Source organism: Zonotrichia albicollis, chromosome 14, assembly GCF_047830755.1.
Source record: "Zonotrichia albicollis isolate bZonAlb1 chromosome 14, bZonAlb1.hap1, whole genome shotgun sequence".
In the NCBI taxonomy this organism is placed as follows: domain Eukaryota; kingdom Metazoa; phylum Chordata; class Aves; order Passeriformes; family Passerellidae; genus Zonotrichia; species Zonotrichia albicollis.
The window spans coordinates 14339925-14364191 of NC_133832.1; the positions used below are offsets into that span (position 1 = coordinate 14339925).

General features: G+C 40.7%; 1 protein-coding gene across 2 annotated transcripts in view; it reads right to left on the bottom strand.

Moving 5' to 3' along the window:
• MAP7D3 (MAP7 domain containing 3) overlaps nt 1–24267 on the bottom strand; it is a 42148-nt gene that overhangs the window by 16221 nt on the left and 1660 nt on the right. The window contains exons 1-9 of one of the 2 annotated variants that reach the window (XM_074551795.1): nt 13408–13551; nt 12295–12390; nt 11427–11507; nt 9849–10012; nt 7744–7858; nt 6777–6809; nt 2395–2499; nt 584–682; nt 108–206 (exon numbers count right to left, since the gene is read on the bottom strand). In XM_074551795.1, coding sequence (XP_074407896.1) covers nt 108–206; nt 584–682; nt 2395–2499; nt 6777–6809; nt 7744–7858; nt 9849–10012; nt 11427–11493 — 682 coding nt within the window. In that variant the 5' untranslated portion in view covers nt 11494–11507; nt 12295–12390; nt 13408–13551. Of the gene's footprint in view, nt 1–107; nt 207–583; nt 683–2394; nt 2500–6776; nt 6810–7743; nt 7859–9848; nt 10013–11426; nt 11508–12294; nt 12391–13407; nt 13552–24267 lie in introns of those variants that run through there. The other variant, XM_014267892.3, reaches the window with a different exon arrangement.

A 24267-nucleotide genomic window follows, 5' to 3' on the forward strand; every position in this document is an offset into this window, starting at 1 on the left:
AAGCCATTAAAAAATCCTAGAAATTTAAGAACCTAGGAAACTAGTGAAATCAAGCCTATCCAAACTTTAAAGGCTTAAAAAAAAATTCAGTTTTATGAAACAACCACCTGGTTTTTCTTCCTTTTTCACTTTTTCTAGCTCTGGAGAGGACTGGGGTTTACTACTCATTCTACTCAAAGATGTGCTCCTCTTCTTTTCTGTTCCTCCTAGAGATCAAGTGTAAGGAAGATTATTTTTAACAAGATATGATTTTCTAAATTGCCACCCCATGCTTTGCTTTCACTAATCAGCTAAAATCATCAATGCATCATTATGAAGGACTATTTTCTCATTAGTTAAATAGTTTGGCTACCGTTTGTCTACTTTCCCCCCCACCCTTCCATTTTTCAAAGGAATAAGGCTGATTTAGAGTTACTCAATATCTGGCACTGCAATGTGCATAATGATATTTATGCCACAGTGCACAGACTGCATAAATGCCTGAGTGAAAACATTTATAAAGGAAGTGGGACATGGTTTAAAGTCATCTTTGAATATCCCATTTACTGCCTCCCAATTCTCAAAACAAACTGGTTTCTAGCACCTTTCTGTTCCACCTGCGAACCTTTGGGTGCTGAGTGCTGGGAGTGTGGAGGGGCTTTGTTACTCAGTCTGTTTAATGAGGCACTTCTCTTTGTGGTACCTGGAAGTGAAAGTGCATGGATTAATTATGCTGAAAAGCCCAGAGGTCCCCTCCAACACTTGCCCCACTGCCCTAAGAGAGAGAGGAATGATTAAGTTGCTTTATAATATTGAATTCTTTAGAAGCAGAAAAACTGGATCAGGGAAGAACCACTTTATATAAAGCAGTAGTTATTTTATCTCTGCATGTTTCTGATCACAGCAGCAGGATGTCAGTCACAACAGATTCTTGTTTGACCTACTGAGGCCATCCTTATATACCTTTAAAATACATGAGAATTTTAAAAGACAATTGCTCACATTCTCTATGGGTATGAGTGAGCCTGGAATTAACACAGAACACAGTGGTAAGTGGAGATACTTCACTGATCCAGGACAAGCATCATTTTCTCATTTCCACATTCTGCTCCTTCACCCTCCCAGGCACACATGCACAACAGAAGCAATCTGGTTCATTCTGTGGCTGTATTTAATGTCCTGTGAATTTACCATTTTTTATCAAACAGACAGCTCTCCCTGAGTGTCAGATTGAGAGCACAGGATCATTTTAAGTCACCCTCTACATCCTGCCCACATACATCACTTGGAGTCCTGTCCAAATTTGTTGTATTTTAGGACACCTGAGAATATTTTCACCAAAGTGACTAAGTATTCACAAAGGATTTCAGGGTATGACAACAGTTTGAAAGCAATCCCAATTAGCTGATAATTAGTGACTTCCTTTGTAAGAGGTTTAATTTGTACTTTACAACCCTGCTTCTGACTCATATCCAGAGCTGAACCCTGCAGACACATAATATATAAATATAATTTAAAATCACAAGCAGCCTCCAGTGACTCAGAGCCCCTGCCAGTATAAATATAGTCACTGATTTCCCCACCAGGCACAGAGGGGATGAGCACAAATTTTTCTGCTGCATCACCTTCCAACACGAACCAGCAACATCACCTCTAGCTGTGTCTGTGTCAGGGATTCTTTGAGCTCAGTTTGCTTGATCAGAGGCTGCAGATTGGCAGAACACTGCAGCACAGACCTACCTGAATCTGCTTTTGTATTAAACAGCTTTTAGCTTATTCATCATTTTAGACAAACAAAAAAGCAAAAGCAAAATCCTCCATACCTGTGATATAGGCAGGTTCATATGAAACTCTGGGAAGATTCCAAGTAAGAAAATCTCAGGCTAAAACAAGTCAAAATATGTGCTCCTACAAATAGTTTTTATTTATCTTAACAAGTATATTAGGATAATTCCTTGCCAAAACTGATTTTTTTTCCATCCCACTGTCAATCAAATGACTGAAGCCATCTAACAGAACAAGGCAAACTTTATTTTTGTACTGTTTCTATTTTGCTGAATTTTTACGGTGTGAATTAAGGCATGCAAATCCATAGAGATGATGGGAAATTATGTGTGAATCATTCAGCAAGATTTGACTTTAGTAACAGAATTACAGAAATAAAAAATAAAAAAACCAGCAGTTTTTACCATTTTTACCATTGCTCTTCTCCTCTAACAGAGATCACACCAACTGGGTCAAAGCCCTGACCAGTCAGGCTGGATTAACAAATTGCATGAAATGCATCTGAGATCAAAATACGAAGTGAGTCACACAGCAGGGGAGGAGGGAGGAGTTCTCATTCCACCTCCTGTCTCCTCCCCAGGCTCAGCTGAGCAGTGCCCTGCTCCCAGCACCCCACACACCCCCACTCACCTCGATCTGAGGCATTTAACTGAGCTGCAGATGGCGAGGACAGGCCTTTGCTCACGGCAGCCTCTGCCTGTTTGAGGCTGGCTGTGGAGGGCGAGCGTTTGCTGGCTGTGGAGAGAAGTGAAAACTTCAGAACCTGCCCTCATTCTGAGCCTTTCGCACCTTGCTGAGAGCTCACTCTCCAAGTATTACATCCTGAAAGCTATTTCTGCTCTTGTTTGATGACAAATACAAAATTTTGTTTTCCTTTGAACAGGCTTGATACCATTAGCACCAGCTGAGACAGGCACAGAAAAGGCAGAGTTTAGGGGAGTCATGCCAGGATTTATGCATATGTGTGCAAAAAAGGGATTTTTAAACCCCGTGCCCCTAACATGTAAAGACAAAAGCTACTGAGGTATTCCTGCCACATAGGTATGACAAAACAGTTTTTTAATCACTAGTTAATACATCCAAACCAAAACAAATTATTTTGGAGGAATAAAACCAAGTCGTGAGGAAAGGCAAGAAAGCATTCCTGATTGCTGTATTTTAGAAACTGCCAATTTTTCTCTAAAAGCTACTCTTCAGTTAATGTTTCCTATCAAATCTGCAGTATTTCAGAAAAAAATTGGCACATGAGGCATTCGTATTTTTTTTGTATGTGTATACAGATACATATACATGGATAAAAATCACATCTCGCGTGGCAGAACTGAAAGTTTATTACAAGGCAGATAAATAGATACCTGCTTTTTAATTTCAAATAATGTGCTTTCAGGATGAACACTACTCCAGAGTGTGAAAGCCTTGGAAAAGCATGTACCTGTTGCTACAGAAACTCAGTAAGCAGAAAACATTTAATGTACACAGAGTGGTGCAGACCAGCACAACAAACACACAAAATTCTACACATCTAATACAAGTAACCAATTTTACTGACACACTGCACAGCAAAGATGATTAATCTGAACTCATTAGTGCATAAATACCAAAGGACACAGCAGCACTACTCACCACAGAGGCAATATCTTTTCCCTTTGCCAGCTTGCTACAACAGCCCCTTACAGCCAGAGCCAGGACATGAGGATTCCTATGGACAGCCCTATGGGAAGCTCTTGGGACAGTGGAAAAGAGCAAAGTCCCCAAGGGATAACAGGGAGATCTACCAAATCCAGTTTAGAAATAAAGATCTGAGCTTAGTGCATGCTTCCCCAACATATTAAAAAAAAGAAGAAAAAAAAGGGAGCATTTTATGAATGGCTTCTGAGAACTGGGATAACTAAACAGCCTTAAGAGGTTTTATATACGAAAATGAGGAACCTCATAATTCATGTACTCGGTGCTTTTGAAGGGGAAGGCTACCCTCTAGTGTCTGCTCTTTAAAGGAAATCCTGGCTCCTGACTGAACTCAGCTGAGTCCAAGGCCTCCAAACATCACAGAGACACTTCACACAGATTTCTCTTGGTTCAATTTAGCACTTCAGCACTTGTATGAAATCTGAGATTTGGTCTATCACCTACTGGGTGATAGAGGTCAATGCTCTTTCAATCAATACATTTGCATGATCAGATGGCCTCAACTTCTTCCCTACCTCACTCACAGAACAAATTCTGCAGACTTTAAAGTTCCTTTCTCTAGAAAAAAAAAAAGCTTTAGAAGACAGGCAGGATATTCCTGCCACCATCAAGGGGTTTGAAATGCAAGAAGCACACAGCCCACGTGACACCAACTTCTCTATTTTTCTGATGGAAGGGGGAAAGCAAACTGCAGCAGCAGAGCTGAAGAAAGCACATATCTGCCATGCAGCAGGACTTGGAACTGGGCAAGGAGCTGGGAAACATGGGATCTTAGGAAAATCAGAGGAGGAGCTTTCAATCCTCGCAGGATTTCACAGAGAGAGTGCTGCAGCATTGCCTGAGGCTGGATAACATTAGGCTACATGAAATAAGATCAGCTGTCTCTCACTTCCTCCCAAATTTCTCCTAGGACAAGGAAGCTCTTTATTTAGCAAGGAGAGGCTCTGGCCGCCCCATTTCTATTCTAATTGCATGTCTCCAGTCCTGATGCACCTGAACCTCTTGTTCTGCTCAGCAGGCACCACTAAAACACCCCTTTAGCAGGGCTGTCATCAAGGATGCTTTATTGCACAGCCTGGCCATTTCTCCTGGCAGACCCACACCCTGCCTGCTTCATCTCAGCACTGACAGCAATGCCATTAATGTAACACTTGACTCTGGGGCTTTCATCCCTTTTTACATTTCTCCATCAGCAGGATCCCTGCTGTGGTCTCATGAATCACACTCAGCATCCCACAGAACTGCTGATGGCTGGGGAAATGTTCCATTACATGGGCTTCACTTTCCAGAGAACACTATCACCCAAAACCTCTGCTCTGCCACTCAATGTTCCTAAATATTACTGTTGACACACCCTGTTCATGGAAGACATATCTGATTCTGCATTTTTTTTGCACAGCACTACAATAGACAAGAATGCCTTTTGTCCTAAAATATTTAAAGAATATTTGAAATCAGTTCCCCAAATGGTTCTCATTTCAAGAAATGGGGATTTAATCCCAAATCTGCCACAGAATTTGACAGTGGAAATATAATACTGCATTGAAATTTGCTCCAGACATGCAGTTAGAGAAGGTGCACTATTCAGCCACAATGATGTAATGGACCAGAGCTCATATGGTGTCATTTTTCAGAGTAAAAAGAAAAGGTAATTGTTGACCTTCCATAAAATACACAAATATAAAGCAAAATGGACCATATAAGAATTTTTTAGAAAGCCAGCTGGACTTAAATATCCCACATGGCTTAGGAAGATTTTAAATAATAAAGTAACGAGTTCTCAAAGTTAAAAAGAACTACTCTGAAACAGGAATAAATATGAGAAATGTAAAACCAGTCATGGTTCCACATTATCCACCCCACAAATCACAGCTTCATGTTTGAAACATTAACATAATATCAAACACAATTTTCAAACAATGTGGGTGCACAAGGGTTTGCCTAGGACATTGCATTACCTGTTTATCTCCATAGCAATTTTTTTCCAGATTGGTGCCAAGCTACCCAAATTGATCTACTGCTGCTGAACTATCTACATAGTTATTTTATGATGCATAAATCACAGTTTAAACACTTATTATTATATCAGGAGCATTTGTGTTGGAAGATATTTTATCTTAAATGTGCTTCAGCAGCACTGAAGATCTTCCTCCACAGGGAGGAAAGGACAGACAATGTTCATTTCCTCACACAAATCAGGAGAGAGCAAAGAACATTATTTTGAGTTTGTTAGTAGAATAAAACCCAGTGCTTTCTTAAACATGTAGGGCAAATGTGATTTCCCAGTTTCAAGGTTAAATGATACTTGGTAGTGTGAGATAATGAATGGATTTATCTATGTATCCAAGGAAAACATGTAAAGCAGATAAACCAACCCAGCCAAACTGGGTGATTTTGGAGAAAATCAGGGGCTCATGATGTGCAGGGCAAGGGAGGAGAAAAATTAACTAAAATACACATGGTTCTGCTGTGTTGCCAGAGTAGTTAACCCATGCTCAGTCAGACCTCAGTGCATTTTCAGGTCTCACTTGTGTGTGTCACAGACAGCTGCACTGCATTAGGAACGTTGTGGGCACGCACAGACTGCCAGGACTCAGACTCAGCTGGGTCTCAGCTGAGAGTTTTCACCCCAATCTAGCTACAGGAAATAATTCTGCTTATTAAACATTTGTATCAGTGATCCAAAGCATTTCTATGAATGGCTCAGTCTGTAAACTGGAAAGTGCCAGAAATCCAATGAAAACACATTTCATGTACAGAATTATCTTTAGGTAATTGGGACAGCTCTGATTTTGCAATACTCTTCATGGGAAAAATATCAAACTGCTCAAGAGACCCATTCCCTTTCACAAAGTTTCACTAAAATATCTTTGATTTTGCAAATGTTACTTCAACTGCTGGTAAACCAAAACAGGAGGGAAACAAACCAAGACCTATCATGTACCTTCTGCAAAGCAATGAGAGTCTGCCCTTAAACCCTCCAAACCTTACACCACTGAACTAATTTATGTTCAAATACATGCCCATAGAAATTTCTCTTCTCCCTGTGCTGTATCCAGACCTCTTTAAAAACCCAAATGCACATAGCCTTTCCCTAAAAATTCCCTCAGCATGCCATGACTTAAGCTGTAGTTGAATTAGCTGGGAGGGATAGCCAAAATGAGGGGGGTTGCTTTCTACTTAGGGATCACATTTGTTGCACAGCTGGCCAAGATCCAGGAAAAGATCTAAAGAAGATGGTTTTCCTTAGTGTGAGAAGAACTCAAGCCTCAAAGGTTAGTAGAGAGTGTAAAATAACAGAAAAAGAAAATTTTAGAAATCTATACCACCAGTTCCACCTTCATCAGTACTCTGTTGTTCTGTAGAAGAAGAAGGTTTGTAAGCTAAGTCATGAGGTCAAATAGCAAAAAAATGCAAATTAACCAAAAGTTGGGGATGCTGCATATCAATATCAAAGCACTTTCAAACATGTTACAAACACACTCAAGCTGACAGAAAATGACAGTACCACACTCAGTACAATTCCACCAATATAGAGGATAGGCTGAACTAAAACATTTTTTGATTTATTTTATTCCTGGCCAATAACTTGTTTATTGGTGGTTAGGTAGTGCATGAAAAGATCCCTTCCACTGCAATCTTTATTTGTTGGTTGGATTTCAGAATGTTTACAAGCAGAAACAGTTAACTGTGAAACAGCAAATTATCTCAGTTCAAATTAAAGACTGTTAAAATGCATCACCTAATCCAGAACAGAATTCATGTTCCAAGAAGCTTGGACTGTTCCACTGCATCTCCTTATCCATTACTGGGCATTCAAATAATCAGTCAGCATTCTGTAACTCCAAGGGTGTGTTTCAAACATTTTAGATGTGATATTAGAGTACAACCGGGTACTTTTGGTTTTCATCACCAAAATGGAGTTTGCTTCATGTAACGGAGTGCTAGCCTTAGCACTCCATTACATGAATTGCATTTAAAGGATTCTGAATTATCTCAGTATTACAGATCATAATTCCCCTTAGCTGATGTTTGAGGGCTGGCAGTGCTGTCACATGTTTTATTTCCCATGGAGCTTCTCTCCAGCTCTTCCCAAGGTCAGAAATAGCTCTGAGTCTGAGCAGCATTTCAGGGCAAGTACAGATATGACACCTCCCAGGAGCCACCCACAGATCCTGCTTTCAGATCCCAGATAGGAAAGGATGCCCAGGTCCCTGAGAATAGTGCTCCACCTGCCAGTGTTCACACACAATATTCCATGATTTCAGTCCTACTAAACCCAGTGCTGCTTACCTGTTTTGCCTTCTGAGTCTGGAGTTACAGACCCCCCCCATGACCATCTCTTCTGCCGTGTTTCCAGGCGCTGACTCCGCTCCAAGGTGCGGTGCAGAACTGCTTCATAGCGCTCCTACCAAACAACAGCTCCATGAAGCTTCACTGCTAACCACAGCCATGCCAGGGAACAAAACAGACACCCCTCCCATCCCCAGTATGATTTATAATCTGTTTTACCAGGTTGCTGTTACAAAAATTATCATGCAAAGAATGCTGGAGGTAATTAATGGCTTCAAAACATTGCAAACATGATTAGGTTGAGCTAAAGCACAGATAATCTATTCTACTCTTTACTTAAAATAGCCACCAAACAGATTTCCTATTCAGTAAACAGCACTACTTATTTACTAAATAGGGATGAACCCCAAACTGAGCAAAAGTAATCGGTTACCCTTGAAACTATTTATATAATGAAGTTATTTCTAAAAGGTGATAAAATTTCTCCATTATAAAATACCAAGTATAAAGTTTGTATTTTCAAAGAACTGTAAAAACAGTGACCCAGGTCTTAACACACACTGGCAGTATGAGAGATGTGATGAAATCAGGAACAGCAAGACATAAAGGCAAAACTACAAAAGAAGACCAATCAACTTCAGACCTCAGCAACCACTGCTGACAGGACAAAGAGGGCTGAAAGAAGCTTTTGCTGCTGTCTCCAGAACCAGTAACTGCCAGCAGGGGAGCTTTAGCTCTTGTGCATAAGATGAACCGTGCTGGACTCTCTCTTGCCAGCCAGGTTTCCACACGTGTCAACAACACATTTCTCCTCTGGAATAGTTATATCCCAAGTGATGTTTTGCAGCAGTATTTTCTGCAGATACACTGCAGTAAGATGTCAAGGGAACTTATTATACAGTCATTTCTCCCACTTGGGGACACTAGACTTTCACCTCCTTTCAACACCATTTCACAACACAAACTAAAGAAGTCACCGTGCAAAACACACAATGTAAACCTGGAAGGAAGGGAGGATTCTGCTCACTGGTAAAAGATAAAACTAAAAGTTTTTGTTTGAAATATAGAGCTTAGTTTCCCCTCTGTTAGAGAAACCTGAACTAGAGTTTACCTAAGGTGCCAAAGTACCCAGACATTATGTAATCTGTAGATTGTATTTCCATGGAGGTATCTGCAATGCAGCAATTCTTCAGTCAGAGTTAAAGACATAGGCTTCACTTTACAAATGACAGAAATGAGCTGAAGACCTCAATACAGTGAGCTCAGAGATATGCAGAATACCTGAGGAGCAGGGGGGAGACAGGTATCTGAATCCTCACCACAGCTAGTGGTCTTCAAGATTTTTAGAACCACTCCCTTTTCCACAGTATTTGATACTGTGCTATGCTCCTCCCTTATTAAAGATTAAATAAACAAGACCTGGCTGAAAAAGTTAACAGTAAGTTAGTGCATATTAAATGTGCAAGTTCTTATGATTAACAGAGCTACTTGTCAAAAGTATGGAATAACTTCATGTATTTATTTCTGCTGTCAGCTTCTATCCATTGAGTGAGTCCCAGACTCAAATTCTGCTCTGCCTGTCCATGTGCAGTCAGAGCAAAGGCCAGTGAGAACAGACACCAGTTCAAAGCAGCAAATGACAATACACAGATAACATCAGCACCTTTCATCATTTAGGAATGAATTCTGGTTTAGAAGAATTAAGAGAATGTGAGTCTCAGGCCACAGCAGGGCTCCAAGGAAGAAAGACACAGAAATAAGAGAAGTCTAAGATCTGTCACCCACACTGATTTACAGCCAGACTCTACAAGGTGCTCTGAAGGTATCTGGAAATCTAGTAATATGGGGTGGGGGTTTTGCTCCTGTGAAAAGAGCCAGTGGTCAAAAAGCCACAGCTCCTGAAGTCCTGGGTGCCTCAGCTACAGCCAAAGCTCCATGGGGAAGGTGGACATCTGCCTACATAGCCCACTGTTGATGTAGAAAATACTTTTATGTTCTAACACATTCATCATCTCCCTGAGTTTCTCATTCACAGCACTTCAGAGCATGGTACTGTAGGAAAACAATGTAGTTCTTTTAAACTATGGAACTTTGATGTGTGTTACCTTTTCCTCCTCTATTTTTTGTTTCCTCTTCTCTTCTACTGCTGCCCTCCGTTGTTCCTCTTTTTGCTTCATTTCTTTCAGCTTTCTCTGCCTTTCTTCTAACTGTTTTTCATACTGGAGTTTTGCTTTTCTCTCCTTTTCAAGGATTTGAGTCTCTTTGGCAGCTGTAAGAATATTTTAAGAAAACATTAAAATCAAACTTAGTCTTTCATTGATGTTGCAATGCAACTTACAAACAAGAGACTATCCAAGCAGAATTCTTACCACCTGAAGTGAAAATGTACAGGAAGATGAGCTTGCAGAGGTGACAACAAACAACAGACTCATCTTTAATTCTGTCCCCAGGCAGGAAGTGGAATTAGAACTTTGCCTGCTACTAGGCTTTACTGTCTAGACAGGACTATCAGGATATGTATATTTCCTAAATTAAGCATACACTTTTCTTATCAACATAATAGTGATGTCTCTGTAAGGAAGCTGTAAATTAAAAATCAAAAAGTAAAATTTTCTATGCTGTAGCTTTTTTTTTTAAGAACGAAATATAGTAATATTTAAGGCACTGAATGACAAGATGGGAAGACCCTACAGTTCATGCATCAGAGTTCAAAATAGTTCTATCACCATTCCCTGCAGCCTCCAGCAAGGAACAGCTGTGTGCAGTTCAACAGGAAGCCTCAGGTCCTGTGACACAAAGCCAGAATGCACAGAGTATTTTCCATGGCCAGACAGATGAAATGAACCAAGAGACCAGATAATCACACCAACAATGCACAGGCAGCATCTACACATAAGGCCTCCAAAATATTTCTGAATTTTATATGTGTCATAATACTACCCTGTTCCCATATTAGGATAACACAATAATTCCTGCTGTTGTGGCTTTTTGCTTTTATGTTGAGAAACAAGCACACAGCTCAGAGAGACATCTCTCCTCACAAGCTGGGAGCCCAAGGCCCAGCACTGCAGGGCACACTGTGACCCTTTCATCTCCTGCTACACACACATGCACTGATTCACATCACAAACAGCATAAAGCTGGGTGAGAGCTTTCTGCTGTTATCTAGTTCAGATTCCCTGCTAAGATAAAGTGTATACTGCTGACACTTCAATGCAGGAGTCATTTCAGTGTGCTGGGAAACAAGGGAAACAGTGTTCAAGGCAAACAAGCCATTCAAGTAGCTAAATCTTTTTTTGTTTTCTCTGAATCAGCATTCTCCAAACATCAGTTTTCAGGGCTATAGGAAGGAGTTCTAAGCTAAAGGTTCTATTTTCCAAAGTGGTTTTGTTAAGGCTTTCAGTAAGGAATTAGCAAAATTTGTTGGGTGGTCATTAAGAAATGGAAGGTCAGAAGTGACACAGAGCTTGAACAATCTATAACTCTCTACAGTGTTCTCCTCTCAAATCAAAACCTTCTTCATTCAGGTTCACAGATGGACACTGATGCAAGACCAAGAGCAGACCTTGTCTCTTGTCCCCAGCAAGCTGACAAAAAGTGACAAAACATGGAGTAAGTGGGACAGTAAATCCTTTAAGAGAAACATTTTAGAAAATGATATTTTAAGTGAAACATGAAAATACCATGTTGCTTTTCCCGCTCTTCTCTCCGCTCCCTGGCCAGTCTTTGCCTTTCTTCTGTTCTTAGCATGGAACCATCTATCACTGTCAAAACAAAAATTGAAGACACATAATTGTCAATGATTTTGAACATTCAGATTTAAATAAAATATTGAAAGTTTTCCCTATCAAAAGGAGAATGAAACTTCCTGAGAGATGCACACACCACGCAATCACTGTACACTCTATACAGAGATAAAAGACACCATCTGAAAAATTCACAGAAAGCTGAACATCCTCCTCTTCCTGCCCTTTTCCATTCCCTCACAACACTATTTTTAACAGGTGCAAGAGAAAGCAGACATCATATTAAAGGCTCAATAGGTACAGTCAAAGAAAAGCCTAAGAAGTCAGATGCGTGAGAATCCAAATTCAGCCTGATCCTCATTCTTGTACATATTAACTCCCATGAACAAGAATGACAGGAATTTAGGAAAATGTCATCTGGGAACAGATAGTTCACCTGTCATTACAAATTCAGAGCACTGTAGGACAGCTCATTTGCAGACTAAGCAGAACCAAGACTTAAGCAGTCTTTGCAGATATAAAAACTTGAATTTCAGCAAGAAGTGAGCTGGTAACTTGCCCAGTTACCATCATTTATCTTTGCTGTCATGCCCTGCTCACAAGACAGGCAACTTCAACTGAACGCTGAGTCAGTCAAAAACAGAAGTCTGTCATCAAAACCAGACCTACAAACCATCTACCAGGTGCCCTGATGCCTCCTGAAGAAAGAGCACCAAACTTTTCTCTAAATATGTTCTTTTCAACCCCTACTAACCCTCCCTTGTGAGCCCAGCACTTCATTAAGAGCAATGACCTGTAATTATACCTGGTTTAGTTGCTGTCTTTATTGAGGTCTGGACTGTAAGAGGGCTAATGCCACTTTGGCTTCTTCTTTCTTCTGCTATGGCTTGGGCTGCAGCAACTGTGAGAAAGAATCAATCCACGTTAATAAAAGCTCTACAACTGAAATGAAATAAATATCCAAAATAAATACATCAAATGCTACTTGAGGTCGTTGATGTTTTTGTTAAATAGCTAACTGGGGGCTGCTCAACTTGTAAGGAAAAACTTGTCAAATGAGACTTGAGACCTGGCAAAGTATTTTGTTGTAAAAACATTTATCAAACCTTATGTTTTAAGACTACAGAGTTTCAAAGAGCAAACTTATTTAATAACACTTCCAAAACAAACTCCATAATTTTGCAAAGTTGTATGTGACTTACACTTAATAATAGAAACTTTTTGCTGCCACATGAGCATTTGTAGGCTGCACACATGTATGTAACAACCCATTAGCACTGCTAGAATCATATTCTGATGAGACCCAAGCAGGGAGAGGTCTATGAAGACCTGTCATTACTTCATGACATGAAAGACAAAGGGGATTAGCTGCATAAAGTAAACCACTGAGGGAGGCACAACATACTTCTGAAAATGCATCTTCAAAAATAAATTTTAATTATAAATTAGACTCCAAAACAGTAAATTAAGCATTTGTGCAGAGACCCATTCACATTATCTGAGTTTCACCAAGGTAACTTCAGCAAAATGCAGGGCTACAACTCACAGATAAACACACAGAAAGGCAATGCTACCAATATTAATTTTGCTAAATAAAAAAAAACCATTAACAATTTACTGTATCACTCTCCCCAGATTTTGTTTTGGTATCAACCTTCACCAATCACTTGCAGGGTGTGAAGAGTCACAGGGAAAGCAGGCAGGGCACCCTGTAGGACAGCATCACCCCAGTGCCCAGCACAGCTGCACACAAGTGTCCCCACACTGCCACCCTGCTGTCCCCTTGCCTGACAGGCCTGGGAGCTCAGCTGCCTTCCATGGGAAAGAGGGAACACACCCACACATGAGAAAGTTGAGAGCAGTTTTACACAGAAAAGGCAAACCCACAAAAGGAACACGTAACGTGCTGTGATCTCACCCAGAATGTGAAGGACCCATAGTACAAATTGCTGTTATATTTTAAGAATGGCAACTACAACTTTGCCAATGATCTGACTTCCCTTTAATAAGAGGAGTGCAAAATGCAAAAGAGGAAGGAAGAGTCTCCCTCTTCTCCATGCATTGCCATGACAACTGGTTGTGTCATGGTAATAACCCTCCCTAAGGCTGTGCCCAAGAACAATCACCTCAAAGTGCTTAATCCCATGTGATTTCAGTGATAAATGCTGATTACAATACTTATTCAGCAACTCTAAATTGTCACCCGCAGCTGTTGCCATGTCTTGAATTAATTTCTCACTGCAGCAGCAAACAAAAGTCTTCCTCAATGCCATCCTATACATCTCTGAGGCTCTTTTCACACAACTCACAGACCAGATACACTACAACACGATGAGATTACCAACTGGCAAAAAAACAGCTTTAAAAAGGCTCACTGTTTTTCCACTCTTTAGATCAGACAAAATTCTGATTTTTGTACACTGTTGCATGTCACATGGATGGGAATCCAGCCCAAAAAACCACCAAGTGGAGAACAACAGATTTATCTATTCTAACACAAATAGAAGTGCAAACAGCCAGAGGAAAAGCAGCCCCACTGCAGGTGTTCTGAGAGCAGAAATGTACAACCAGGGCATTCATATCCAATGACACCTTTGTACATCACAAAGGCTGAAGGAACAGAAGCTTCTTGAAATACCACTGAGATTTCAGACAAATCCAGAAATCCAGGTACATCTTTGCTCAAGGGAGGAGCAGAGGTGCCCAGGAAGCCTGAGCTAACTCAGGCAGGAAATTATCCCAACAGAACAAAGTCACTCTGCACCTAAACCAGTTTCAGTTAAGACCAACACTGGAATTTTGCCTCAACTCTCAAAGTTGAAATATCCAAATTTCCATAACAAAGTTATAGTAAGAAGCAACCTGCAGTTAAACAGGTACAATATTAATTTTTATTTTACTTGCAGAAATATTTTACTATTAGAAATCTTGCTGAACAAAGCAGCCATAATGGATATGGGGGATTATGTATTTATTTACTCAATCAAAGATAAATGCACAGGTGGAATAATGCTCATGATTAGAAGGCACTGATTTAAAAATGTGCTACATCTGCAAAGCAATCAGTCAGTTTATTTTAATTAATTCAGGTTACAAAAGATTATTTGAGATTCTGTAAGACAGGAAAGTGGGTTACAGAAACAGTTCAGCTTGCAGAGGACACAGAGGTGAAAAAACTCTAGAAATATCCAGCCAGAGGACTCTGCACATCAAGGTTTTTTGTATGTCAGATAAAATATTTTATGTTCATTCCTTCAGTGCTTCATTATTTGCATAGAAACAATGTGCTTCCACATTTGAAAGTAGCAGATTTAAGCTGCAAGGTGTGCACCTTCACGTCACATGGATGTGATCCATTTCACCAACAGAAAGCCAGAATCAAATGTGAACTGGGGATCTGAACAGAAGATTAATAAAAGGGGAACAGACATCACATTAGATACATTCCTGAGATACGTGAGCTCAGTTTCACCAAGTTCTAGTCAACAGACAGGTTTTATGGCCCTTGACAATTTCATGGTAAATTTACAATACAAAACTGTGATTTTCAAAGTCCACATTTTCCTACAGTAAAGGAAAATGCATTGCATGTTGTTGCACTATGTAATCTTTAAGAAATACCTATCTTATTTTGCTTTGATATGATAAAATAAACCTTAATAATTACTATATTTAAATGTTTTTTGGCACAGATATTTATACTTTCTCTGCCTAGTTTTCCGTAATGAATGTAGCAGTCTGCTATGGAGTGAAGCTTCATGGAAAAGAATTTTCCATAAAATATATCTCTGCAAAATACAGAGCCTAATACCTCTGTAATGAATCAGAATACCCCAGAACAGGAAACCAGTTAACAACCATTTCACTAGAATCTGTGTCACATGTTGCATTAATGGGGGGGGTGCCTTCATGGACATATTCAGCAAACTCCCTGGAGAGGAAAAATTCTCTTAGAGTCAAATTAGATCTCATTTCTATTCTGAGCTTGCCCTCCCACAGTAGTCTTTCACAACAATATTTTGTGATCAGCATAATTTGTGTGTTTATTTTACAGTAGTATACCTTTAAGTGCTCCAGGTAAAATCAATAAAAATATAAGCCATGCATGAGGCTAATAATAATATCTGCATTCATGCATAATAAAATAGAGCTATTTGAACCATGAAATGATTAGGTAATTTGGGAAGCAGTTTTCCTTCTGTGCCCTCATCACCATTTAGCACCCCAGGTCTGGCCAAGCAAATCAGAGATAAACCAAACCCACAGAAGCACCAGGAGGTGACATTCTAGATAAATCCAACTCTCCCAATTTCACTTCCAGCTCACGATCCCCTGACAGTGCAGGTGCTGAGGTGCCTCCCTCACACTGAGCATGGCAGTACTTCCCTTCCCTGATCAGGTTTCCAATATGCCCTGAAGAGACCGGCGCTAAAAATAAGCCTTGATTTCTATTTCAACCCCTGCACACGGCTAATACCCCTGGCCCTGCCAAGACTGGCAAAGAACCCACTGCTGTTCTTAGTAAACCTCATTAGGGACTGAAGCAGCTCCATCCCTTCACCCAGCGAGCTCCAGGCCTTCCCTTCCCTTCCCTTCCCTTCCCTTCCCTTCCCTTCCCTTCCCTTCCCTTCCCTTCCCTTCCCTTCCCTTCCCTTCCCTTCCCTTCCCTTCCCTTCCCTTCCCTTCCCTTCCCTTCCCTTCCCTTCCCTTCCCTTCCCTTGTGGAACCACAGAAAGAGCAGAATGTTCTGACTTTCACAGCAATCCTTCTGCTTCTTATGATTTAATGACTTGTTATGCAAAGCAAATGAAAAAATCCCAGGCTAAGCTTCTGAAATGGGGGGTGTTAGGAGGGCTCCTGAATGTTAAGCATTGTTATGATTTTAAGTGTCCATAACAGTTTAAAGCAGGTAGCAAGAAGCCAATAAGCAACCCATGAATCAAAAGTGAACCTTCCAGCAAAATATCTCTGATTTTATAGCAAACTATGCCAATCTGCAAGCCTCCATTTTTGTCTTGCTCCACTATAGGGAGTTACTGTTTGCCAGTAAGTGTTCAGATCCTTTAAAAGTTTTGTACATACTTTCAGGAAAGATGAGGAAAGTCAGCATTAAAGTTTGAGATTTCCATGCACTGCCTTTTAAGCTGATTTCCAATCATTAATTATCACAGGTTAAGACAAACAGATGCAAGATCATATGTTTGAAGCTTTAAGAAAAATTAGGTATTGGTTTTTACACCACTTCTTGTTCAGATGACAGCAGAGGAAGGATGCACCTTCACACAAACAAGTGGACAGCACAGAAAGTTTCTAATGATGAAGGGAAGCCCTCCCTGTGTGCATTCCTCTCTTCCCTGCTGTCCCCTTTTCTGTCTCTCCCCGGTGATCCTCACATCCCATCTTTGGGCTGCAAGGACTGGCAGGCTCCACAAACAAACCCACACGTGAGCTTCCCTGTAGGCACCTTCTGACGGAGCAGCTGGGAGGCAGATGGTTCTCCTGTTTTGTCTGGGCAGCCACCAGATGGGAAGCACAGACATCTCCAGAAAGCAGTGCACACTCTCAGCTTCAGCAGGCTACAAGAGCTTCCTGTTGTCTTATCCCTGTCCCAGACTCCATTTGCAAACTTTGTCCTACATTTATTCCCTACATGGCATACCTATTCTACAACCTTTATGCGCTTTCCTCCCTTGAATACCATTTCCTCAGCTAATTCTGTACAAGTCTGGTTTTGCTCCCAAAGCTCAAGGCAGTTCAGGGTGATTTCTTGAGGTTATCACAAGTTTTGAACCCACTGACACAAGCATTCCTTTGCAGTATATGAATTAGCAGCTCCACGAGCAAGTATTTGAGACATACTTGCAGGAACCTAATTTTTTACTTATCTTCAAACACTCACATTCAGATTAAGACCTAGAAATATTTTTTTAAAATCACATAACTAACAAAATTACTTATTTTTTATAAGGAAACTTGCAAAGATACAGCTGGAGCAATCTCAAAGATGTATGGTACTCTTACTTGTTGTGGTGTGTTGCAATATCCTGTTTTACCTTCTCCCTTCCCCCTCGCCCCTCGCTGAGTGTGCCCTGTCAATCAGGCTAACATACCAGCAAGGCGTCGTGTGATAGGTGACCCTAGTACCTGGAGACCCTGCCCCTTCACCTGGTTGGTGACTCACCTGTCCCCTCCCCTTCCCCTGTCCTGAGCTTAAAATGTGAATGAGACCATGCGGCCCTGTTCTGTTATCAGCAGTAGCCCAGTGCAGACGTATCTGTGCTCATGGAATAAACATCTGGCTACCTTCTAGCAGAATCCGCTCCCTTCTTTTCTTCACCATCGCCAGAAGCTCTCCCCTGAGGAGAACGGAGTCCTGTCTTGTGCCCCGCTGCACTCTGCCGCCAGCCAAGGTATCTTTGAGGTATAACACCGCAGAGCTGCCTGTGGCCCAGCAGCGAAGGTCAGAACTGGCCTAGGCACCATCTAACTGGTTATATTGGGATACATATTCCAATACTTACTATGTACTCAGCCTAGGGCATGACCAGAAAGGCACCAGGAAGGTTAGTAGTTAATTTTTGCATTGATCTCTGCACACTTTGCCCCAAGGGAAGCACATAATCTAAACCAAACTTGACTGTAATATAAGAACAGACCAAGGCATTGAAATTTGTCCTCAACAGAATCAGCAGCCATCTCCAAAGACTTTCTACAGTCAGAGATGTTACACCATTGCTCAAGAGCCACACCATCCTCACTACCTTCAGCTGTCTGAACTCTACTGAAAACACACCTGTGGAGTCCCACTGACACTTATTCTCTTATTTTAACCTCACTGACACTGCTCAGCCATGAGTTACGCTTCTTGCTACTTAATGGAAAAAGCCACTGCCAGGACAATGCTCAGAAAGGACACCAACATGTCACCAACTCCTGCAGAAGCCATCATAAGGTTAGCAAGAAGCACTGTCTGTGCTGTGCACACAGGGCTGACAAGACAAATCTATCTCCTTCTCTAGAAAAGACACCTGGCTTCCACAATTTGGGGTTCTTTATTAGTGAGATGTATTATTATTCATCTCCTGAAAGAAATTAAGTGGAATGACAGCAGAAACTCCACTCTCACAAAGACCCTTGTGAATCTTCTCAGATTTAGCTGAAATATTTACCTATTTCTGCATAATGGAAATTCCAAAGTATCCTAATACACAGGACTAAAATGAAAGCAGTCTGCACAATGAAGATGCCCTAACATAATTTCAAGTGGATTCATTGTGAAATTTACTGGTTATGTGACATCAATGCTTGTAGATAGAGGCACACAGATTTAACACTCTCAACGGGACAGAATTAGATACAGGTTTAACAGCTGCAGAAGGACCCAAAAGGTATAATGGATTATCAACAACCAGTCTGCTGTACAAATAATTGTCTCTATTTAATAGCACTGCCCAGTGCTCAGGAGTACATGTGTTGTCCCTCAATGCAGGGCTGGCTCCACAGATGCCAGAGCAGCCCCACTTTAACCTCCTCACAGCTCACTGGAATTCCCACTGGAATTCCCACTGGAATTCTAGCTCAAGGACAAGCAAAAGCTACAGACAGAAATCAGCTCTCTGCTTTGGGCTGCCTAACACTGACTCCTCTTCACACTCTGCAAGCCATGGCAAAAAGTAACTTCAAGCCAAGACCTTGCTCTCTTCTCTTATTTCACATCTGTTTTTTTCATTGTGTTGTTTCTTCCCCTGCCGTGCACTATCCCTAACACTGGCAATAGCTCACTTCTCTCCATGACTTCCCTCTTTCCTGAACAGTCTGGGGTTTTTTGCTTGCTAGAAGCACGGCCTTGAAAACGCTTTTGTGCTCTTGTTTGCAGGCTGTGCCCATTGTTTAATTCACCCAGGCCAAACAATGCCAGCCCAGAGCACAGCCTAGCACCGAGAGTCACAACAGACTCAGACAAACCCTGGGAAAACTCCATTTTGAGCTTTCTTCTGGTGCAAGGATAGCAGTTTCTTTCCAAGACAGCAGTGAAAACTACTGCTTTTGCTTTTTACACTTGAAGAATTTCTCATGGAAAACTTAGAGCTCATTCAAACACTGTCTGTGTGTTTCAGAAGGAGAGACTGGTGCTGGCATTTACCCCCACAGGCAGTCTCAAATCAAATCACTCCATACAGAAAGTGCTGCAGGACACTGACAGATCCACAGTGTGTTTAATGCAGCAAACCCTCTGTCTAAAGCAGAAAAGGGGGTGCAAAATGTAAAAGGAATTAAACTCCAAATTTTCTTACAGCTGTACAGTTCATCCAGCTAATTAGAAAATGAAGGCTCTGGGACACTCCAATATGTGCAATGTAAGATCCCAGCAAAGTGACCATGAATCAGTTCCTGCTCCAAAGAGCTTGAAGGATAAGTGAAAAAAATGGCAAATGGGTGTAAAAAAAAACAAGCAGGAAAAAAGAGCTAAAGAGAAAATAACGAGACCATATTTCTTTCTAAATTCATTACCCAATGGCAGAAAGTCTTTTCAAGAAATGTAATGTGAGTGAATGCGAGTGAATGTAAGGAAGTGAGTGAATGTGAGTAAGGTGACACTCCCTTATCTGGTCTGGAGATGAGTGTCCTTGGTTTTAATGTCCAGAACACAATACACAATAATATTGATCAACCCTGTGCTGCAAAAATGTTCCTCTAAGAAGTTCTCTTGGCAAAATTAAACAGAGGATAATCTTTGAAATTAATAAAGAACATAATTTAATAGAATTCATTAATTTAAGTACAAAGATCCCTACAGTATTTCCATATTCTTGTAGCCAAGCCCTCTTGGGCTTGGGAGAGGAATTCTAACACTTGGAAGCTTTGAAACACTTGCCCAGAGAACAAGGCACTACAATATCTATTCTCCTTCCCAAGATTCAGGTCAGTGCATTTAAACAACAGAGAGTGTCTGTAAATTAAGAGTCAGTTAAGTACTCATAAAGGAGTATTTTAGAAGTTCCCTGTGAATTATGAAGGGAAAAAACCACTATGAGAAAAGACAGAGGTATTCTGAGCATGGCCAGTGCTAACTGCTTTCTTCAAAGGCAACATCAGCTGAGGATCCTTCACCTAGAAAGCAGAACTTCCAAACTGACTGGAATATAAAAATAATTTAGATGAAAACAAACACCAAGCAACCATGTCAGCCTTCCTTAAAAGCAAAGGCTTGGTCCCTTTATGCACAGGCATTAATGATGCAGCACAGTGGAGGTTTCTGTCTCTTTCAAACAAAAACAATTCTGAGCAACACTTTTTTCCTTCCATGAACCCCACACTCCAAAAAATGTAAACCACCAGCACCTAGAAAGGTTTTGATTATTGGACAGGCATATGCAAACACACTGAAAGCATATAATCAATTAAGATTAACCTTGTTGTAAGCTGCATAATTGGAAGCTAAATGGCACTAATTTATTTGTGGCAGACAAGAAATTTGTAGTCCCAGTTGGATTTTGAAGTACCACAAGTAATCTGATAAGTCATATTCACAGAAGTCATTAAAATTGCATGCTCAGAATTTTATTTGTCAGGGTGTCCTTTCACAAGAGGACTGCAAAAGCATCTCCAATTATTTAATCAAATTTAAAGACAATCAGCAGTTTTTGATACCCCTATTATTATGACTAACCTAGATTATTTTTTCCATTTATCTTACAGTAACACATAGTAACCCTTCTTTATTCTTATCACCTTTACGAACTGAAAATTAATAATAGCATACCAGTATTCCTGTTTTCTTTTTGAAAAACGCAACTGTATCAAGAAGCAGCAGTCCTTAATTCCAGTCACATTTTAAGACTATGCACAGTTAGGGACAGTGTAAGCCACAGCATCTCTGGGCTCTCACCACTGCAGTTATGACCCTTGCAAATCATTATTTGCTAAATAGTTTCATCTGAATTGAAGCATGGAAGCCAAATTTATATTCTGCAATTTCAACACATGAAGAAATATGTAGAGAATGGAACACTCAACACAAGAAACTGAAAAAAAAATGCTGTATATGCACATGGTTTGGGTGGTTTTTTTGTTTGTTTGGCTTTTTCTCCTTACAGCAAGGAGCATATCTCTCCTGAATATATTTGGAGAAATCTCAAGAATTTTAAGTTTTAAATTCTAATAAAACCTTTTATAAACCACTTACAACTGGAAGCAATCTTCAGAATGCTAAGCACCTCAATACATAGCATTCATCTTTTTGAATCAGCATGAAATTATCCCTACCCTATATGATTGTATTTCCCTGAACAAAAAGAAAATGAAATTAGAGCTCATAGCCATCACAATTACATTAAGTTCTCAGCCTGATTTGGGAATGTTCTCTCACCACTGAGATCTACGTGAAATCCAATTTCTGTGCAGTTCTTTGCACTTATTGCCTTGGCACTCTGCAAAGCAATCTTACTACTTTCATGCAGGGAAAAAAGATGAAGCACAAAAAACCCTTAGAACTTTCTCCAAAGTTCTGAGGAGTTTGACAAATCAAGAAATTGAAGGCAGCCCCAGTGATCATGCGCTGGATGCCCCAGTGATGAGCTGCCTTTGCTCTGCAGATGGGACCTGTACCAGTCACTCATTCAAACATCACCAAGTAAAACAACAACTGAATGCTCAAGATGCTTTTCATGCAGCACTCCCACACTGTGAGAAACCTGGCACAGAAATGCTTTCCTTGTCTTGCTGCTTCCCAGGCAAGATCTGAAGCCCACCTCTACCGACAGCCACACTGCAAATCCCAAAGGCTTTAAAGGATCCAAATTCATAAGCAAATTCTTTCTGTTTTCCAGCAAGCAGCTCTGACACACAGGTCAACTTATCAATTGTCTGAGATGCTTCTGGATCCCAACTAATTTCCTCTGACCATCTTCTGTTGTGGGACCAAGACTGTACCCAAGGGTTCTCTAGTACTCCCTCAGGTGTTGGTGCAAACTTGTGTTCTTATGTTTTGTAACTGTTATCTAGAGACCAAATAAATCTGTGCATGTCCCTGACTACCTGCCTGAGCAATGAAGATGCATTATTAATTATCCATCCATCCTTTTTTCATGCCAATTCTGTGTACATGCATTTGATAAAGCTGTTGCTAAGAACTGTGGTTTGGGCAAAGTGGACAAAGCCAGACAGTGCCACTTACACAGGGAGAAAAAACTGATTACATGGAATGAAGCTTCCAACCAAACGGGGACCTGCAGGTCATGGAATTTATGCCTGTTGAAAAAGGCACTTTATTTTTTTTCCCCCAAACTTGAGACAGGTTTCCTAAAAGATGATGCAGGTCCTGGAAAGGAAAATATATATGAAAAGCATTTAAATATACTGTTTTGAACAACCTTTGCAATAGTGAGTGGAAATCCTGGCAACATCACAGGAATACCAAGCTCTAGTAAAAAATCCAAACATTCTCTACCACCCATACTATGAAAGACAGGAGTTTTTAGTATTCCAGTGAAAATGAAGACAATAAATATAGGCTACAGCAGCTTAAATTACAGGTATTTTTCCTCTGATTACCCACACTACTCAAGGGAAACCTCACTTACTGGATAAACCACAAGTACCCGACTATTCCCTTCTCACATCTTAACAAGCTCAGAAGTACTTATGGCATTAGAACAGGATCAAAAATTCCTCTTCATCCCTGAGGGATGACAGCAGCAAGCATGGATAACAAAAATGGGGTAAGCAACACTGCTGGTTCAGTGTACAACTACAATGTTAAGTGATGTTCAGAAACTTTAACTGCCTTCTAGTTGTGGTAGCAGATTCTGCTTTTTGTCATCCACATAAAGGAAATAAGATTGGACAAGTGTGTCAGGGCAGAAAATTATTACAAAGGAACTGGCACTGCAGGCATGAGTTGGCCTGCAGAATCTTAATCACAGTTGATACTCTCTCAAAGAAGGAGAAACACCTTTCCCTTACCTCAACACTAGACTGAATTTGAGAGAATATTTTTCTTGCTAAACACACAAAATTGAAGTTAGTTACAAGTGGCACCATGGGATTCTACATGTGCAAGGCCTAAAAATTAACAAGCACCATCAAGAGGCTGGTCACAGAGAGCAGAAGTGAACAGAACAAGAACCCAGAAGTGTCCTTTAACAAGGACCAACAAAGGTACCTATGCAGAAGGTGACTATACAAACAGTAAGCAAACACACCTCTTAGGCTGCCAGAAAGAGCTGTGGTTTCTCAGCAAGATTCTCTTTTATTTATTGTCTTTAAATGTGAGATTCCCAGACACAAGTTCACTGACAAATGGCTGAAGGCACACAACACTGTATTTATTTTGCATAGATGTTTGTTCTCCAGATTGATTAAGACAGCCAAGTACACAAGTGCCCCCAGAGCAGCAGAAGCTCCAAGCATTTTTGTTAGCAGGTATTTTGGAAGTGAGGAGTCCCCCCACGCAGCCAAGAGAGCTCAGACAGGCAGGAAGTTCCATCCCTCCCCAAACACGCCCAAGGGGAGCGTGGGACTGAACCTCCAGGTTCCTTCGGGTGTCTTTCTTTCTTTTTTTTTTGTACATCTTCTCCAAACAGCTGCGATATCAGAGTTGGCTGCTGCTCACAACTTCTCCAAAGAGCAGCAAATACTGTGGCAAATTATCCTGCAAATTCCACCGTCAACCGCTGGATCGCAAGGATGATTTCTAAACATCATTTGCTCTCTCCAGGGAGTGCTAGTGACCAGAAGTTGGGAGCAGAGCTGCAGCAGCCTGCGAGCTCACAGACAG